This window comes from Penaeus monodon, chromosome 5 (genome assembly GCF_015228065.2).
Source record: "Penaeus monodon isolate SGIC_2016 chromosome 5, NSTDA_Pmon_1, whole genome shotgun sequence".
Taxonomy (NCBI): Eukaryota; Metazoa; Arthropoda; class Malacostraca; order Decapoda; family Penaeidae; genus Penaeus; species Penaeus monodon.
In genome coordinates, this window is record NC_051390.1 from 52,634,831 (window position 1) to 52,639,830 (window position 5,000).

Here is a 5,000-nt window from a genome sequence, read left to right on the forward strand (position 1 = left end):
TGTTCGTCATGATCAGGTTAATCCCAGTCCAAGGGCGTATCATCACTTTATAGTCCCCCTGTGGCAAATCGATGAAGTATCCAAAGCATTCATTCAGGCCGCCGCAATTCACTACGATGGATGTGAACGGAGGCGGCTGTGTTGTAATCTCATCGCCGTTGGGGTCAGTGAGGAGTAAATTGTACTGCTCTGTCGTCTTTGTCCATCGTATTTCCAGCATGTTCGGTTCGATCACAGTCCCGACGGGGGAGAAATCTGGAACAGAGTGCAGGGAACTTTGCTAGGGTTGTGCAATGTGTGAGCGTAGGTGGGGGTCGTATATTTTGCTGGTATTTTGTTGGCGTCTAAGAAGAAAAGAAAGCAAGATGCTTACGAGTTGACTAAGTTGGACAGAGGAATGGGGGCTCCTAGGCTGATAAAATTTTGGGCCCCCTCAGTCGGAGCCAACCTCATGATTTACTGCAACAGTCCCAAAGTGGGGCCCCTTATATTTAAAAAAGGGATTCGGATAAAGATCATTTATTGGAACATGAATTTTCAGTATCCCAGGCCTTCTTTTAAATTGAAATTTCATCATTACGTAAAATGAATTCTTCAGCAATACAGAATATTGAAATAGCATACCCATATAGTATATATATATATGTGTGTGTGTGTTTATACATATATATCTACACACACACACACACACACATATGTATATATATGTATTTATATATGTATATATAAGTATATATATAATACATATATATATGTATGTATATGCATATATATATATATATATATATATATATGTATAACACACACACACACACACACACACACACACACACACACACACACACACACACACACACACACACACACACACACACACACACACACATTTATATACATATACATATATATAATATATATATATATATATATATATATATATATATATATATATGTATATATATATTTATATGTATATATATATATATATATATATATATATATATATATATATATATATATACACACACACATGTAATTATAATCTTTTAGCAGGGCTCCCAAGCTCGAGAAGCCCTTGCTTAAAGCCTATACTATCCTATAGGATAATTCGAGCCAGCATTTTTAGCGTCGTATCAAAGAGGATTCCTATAAATTAATTCCAGTGACTCGCTGGGTATGTCTGCTGTATCCACAGTGTTACCATTTAGCATTAAAAAAGAGAGAAAAAAAACGTACCCGTGAAAGTGAGCAATGTACACGTCAAATGGTATTATTAAGGAAATTTCTGTTACTTTTCCATCTGCTTCTTGATACTGTAAACGTGTAAGTAGGTAATGCTCACGCCTAAACAGTTGTGATATAGAGGCTTACCTTCAAATTGCATAACTGAGGAAGTTTCTATTATTTCTCCGTCTGCTTCTTGATAATCCACAAAGAAGACTTCGTACTGATTATTGTTCGACGGAAAGTCCCCAATCTTGCAAATGGAAGTTCGTGGACATGCCCCAAGTTTTTCATCGCTCCAGTACAGAAGGTCGCGCGTACTACCGGTAGCTATGTTCTCCGCTATGAACAAGGTTCCTTCCGGTGCCGCTGCTTGGTCCTCTTGGTGGCTCAGGCGGATTTCATCTTCGTAAGGGGTTCCTGCGTGAGGGGAAAAGGAGGGGAGGAGAGCGTGATTGGTGTGTGGCTTTGTGGGACCTTTGTGGTAGAATGTCCATGATGGAAATAACCCGCAACAGTTAATTTAGAAATAAAATGCGGACAGACTTAGACATATATACGTATATATAAGTAAATTGATATGCAAATGTATGTGTGTATATGATCTCATATCTATATCTACCTATCTGTCTGCCTATCTCTCTGTCTGTCTGCATATATATTTATTTATCTATATAAACCAAACCAAATGATCAGCCTGTACCATTGAAATGTAGGATAGAGGCCTCTTTCATGTTTTTCTAATGAGCATTATCATATCTCTGTCTGTTCATTAACCCATCCTTCTGTCTTTCTGTGTGAATGTGTATGTGTTACAGTAATTTTGTTGGACTTATAACAAAACGGTCACAAGGACACTGACACACCTTGATTTATAAAGGAAACAGCTCACATTGATAAAACAAAGATGAATAAATAATAAATAAATAATGATATATAAAGCAATGATACATAGATTTAAAAATAACCAAATTATGAAGTTACAAGGGCGTGCAGACTCACCTATGACAGTCATAATAGCCACAGAAACCAAGCAAAAAGGCAAGGTTGGGTCTTCCTCCATCCGCATGCAGAGAGCAGCCGAAAGACCAGAGAGGCCGGAAGATTCTCGATAATTATCCTCCGGCGAGAAATCAAGACAGTCGCTGTTGTCTTCGCCTTCTTCGGGACAAGCCAGGACACTCACGGGATGCCCGTAAAGGCGAAGCACAACTCCCGGTCCCGCTGCCTGTCTTACGCCGACCCAGCTGGCCTTCACGCCCGACACGTCTGGTCGTAAGAATCCGGGTGAGAACTGAGTTGCCCTCCCCCCATATCTATCTTATCTCTCTCTCTCTCTCTCTCTCTCTCTCTCTCTCTCTCTCTCTCTCTCTCTTATATATATATATATATATATATATATATATATATATATATATATATATATATATATATATGCACATTTGTCTGATTCTATTTCTCTCTCTCTCTACACACACACACACAATATATATATTATATATATATTATATATATATATATATATATATATATATATATAAATGTGTGTATATATTTGTATAAATATATGTATATATGCATGTGTATATGTATCTATATATGTATATATATACACACTGACACAAACACGCACACACACATACATTAATATATTTACTTATTTATTTACAAATACATAGTCAGTACATAACTGGGGAACTTTATCTCCTATTTATTCATAGCAAAACAGATATTTTTCAATCGTACGTGTATATGTGTGTTTAGGTATATATCTATAAGCATCTGCTACTTAAGGGTAAGGAACCCACTTACAGGATTATTTCTATCAGATATGATAATAATATTTTCATTACCATAACTATTTTACCATCATCTTAGTGCCATTTCCATCGGTATTAAAATGACAATAATTATAATAATCATAACAATTAGCGGAGACATGTCGACAGCACCTTGCATTTCAAAGGTCATGGCGGTGGACGCCTTGACTGACTGATCTTCTTTCTTCTTCAGCGCCAACGTAAAGGCGGTCTTGCCTCCGTAAAGGGTTTGGACGTCCAGTTCAAACACCTGTGGATTACTGGAGGCTTTTGACGTGGACACAAGGTTAATGTCTTTGCTTTGGGGATTCGCGAAGCTGAGTTCATACTGGTCTTCGTCGTCGTTGGGTGTGACTCCATTGGTCGTTGTGCAGAAAATGTTTATTGACGCTGGGTCGATTCTCTGCAGGCGTGTGACCTCCAAGTCTGTGAGAATGAGGTGGGAATGGGAAAAGATTAGGGAATAGGATTAAGGGGGAAAAAAGGGGGGGGGGGAGGAGTTGAATTGTTGGATAATTTTTTTTTATTGGTTGTGAGGATTAGTTGGGATCGTAGGGGTTGTGAGGAAAAGAGAGGAAGGGATGAATTGGAAATGGCGGGAAAAGAGCCAATTTGCCAAACTAATGAATTACGAGAAGGAAAGAAGAAGAAAGAATGAAAGAGGATAGAAAGGGAAAATGGGAAAGGAGAAGAGAAGAATGAAGTGGAAGACAGAAAGAAGAATGCTGAAAAAGGAGAAACAAAACAAACGAAGCGAATTTCAACAAATGAAGAAATACAAATCGTAGAAAAAAAAATAAGAAGACTTTAAAATATGCAAATTCTTTAATCATATACAGATGAATTCTCAAAAGATATAAAAGCTGAAATATTATGTATAAACAAGAATAATCAAAAATTTTACTTGTATGTGTGTCCGTGCGTGTCTTTGTCTCTCTGCCTATATCTCTATATTATTCATAAATATGCACACATAAACACATCAATAACAAAAAAATATATAAATAAAAAAACCTACTCTCCGCCTCCACGCGAAGACTCATAACCAGAAGAACGGCCAGAGTTACAAAAGGTCGACGCCACTTTCTCTCCCACGCCATCGCCATGTTCCTCATCACCCGAAACTGCGAGTAAGAAGGGGACGGGGTGGGGTGACGATGAACAGGAGACGATGGACGAAAGTTGTGGATAAAAGGTGAATGATTGGTGTGAATGGTGGTATTCGTGATGATAATGATATCGTATTACTATTAATACTGCTAATAGTAATGATGATAACAATTATAACAAAGACAATAGCACGGATAATGACATGTGATGGCAGTGATGATGATAACTGTAACACAATAATAACAGTGATATTAATGATAATGACTACATGATGAAGATGACAACAGCAACAATAATAATGATAATAATAATAGTAATAAAAGTAATAATAATAATAACAGAATTAATGATAATAACAATAATAGTGATAATGTTAATAGAAGCAAAATAAATAGCAAAATTGATAATTAATCAACGCAAAAATTATGATGGTAGTGGTAATTAATGATGATAATAAAATAATAGTAATGATGATAATAGCGATACCTATGATAACAGCAATAATGATGACAACGATAATACAGATGATAATAATCATAATGATGGTGATGATAGTGACGGTAATGATACCAGTGATAACAATAACAATAGAAATAACAATAACAACGTCAAGAACAGCAACAATAAAATCATGATAATAATAACATTGACGATGATAATAATGATGAAGTTGAACAATGATAACAATAATGATAATGATAATAACGGTAATGATGATAATTTTAGTAACAACAACAGTCATCGTGACCATAATTAAAGTAACTGATATTTACAACAGAGACAAATATAACAAAATAGTAATAATGATAATGATAATAAGTAATGATGACAACGATAATAATAATA

General features: G+C 35.8%; 1 protein-coding gene across 5 annotated transcripts in view; it reads right to left on the reverse strand.

The window, feature by feature from the left end:
* LOC119573314 overlaps window positions 1–5,000 on the reverse strand; it is a 42,408-nt gene that overhangs the window by 36,814 nt on the left and 594 nt on the right. For all 5 annotated transcript variants that reach the window (XM_037920481.1, XM_037920480.1, XM_037920483.1 and 2 more), the window contains exons 2-6: window positions 4,063–4,168; window positions 3,177–3,470; window positions 2,227–2,493; window positions 1,372–1,644; window positions 1–255 (exon numbers count right to left, since the gene is read on the reverse strand). The exon at window positions 1–255 is cut by the window's left edge and continues 51 nt beyond it. In XM_037920481.1, coding sequence (XP_037776409.1) covers window positions 1–255; window positions 1,372–1,644; window positions 2,227–2,493; window positions 3,177–3,470; window positions 4,063–4,159 — 1,186 coding nt within the window. In that variant the 5' untranslated portion in view covers window positions 4,160–4,168. The remainder of the gene's footprint in view (window positions 256–1,371; window positions 1,645–2,226; window positions 2,494–3,176; window positions 3,471–4,062; window positions 4,169–5,000) is intronic.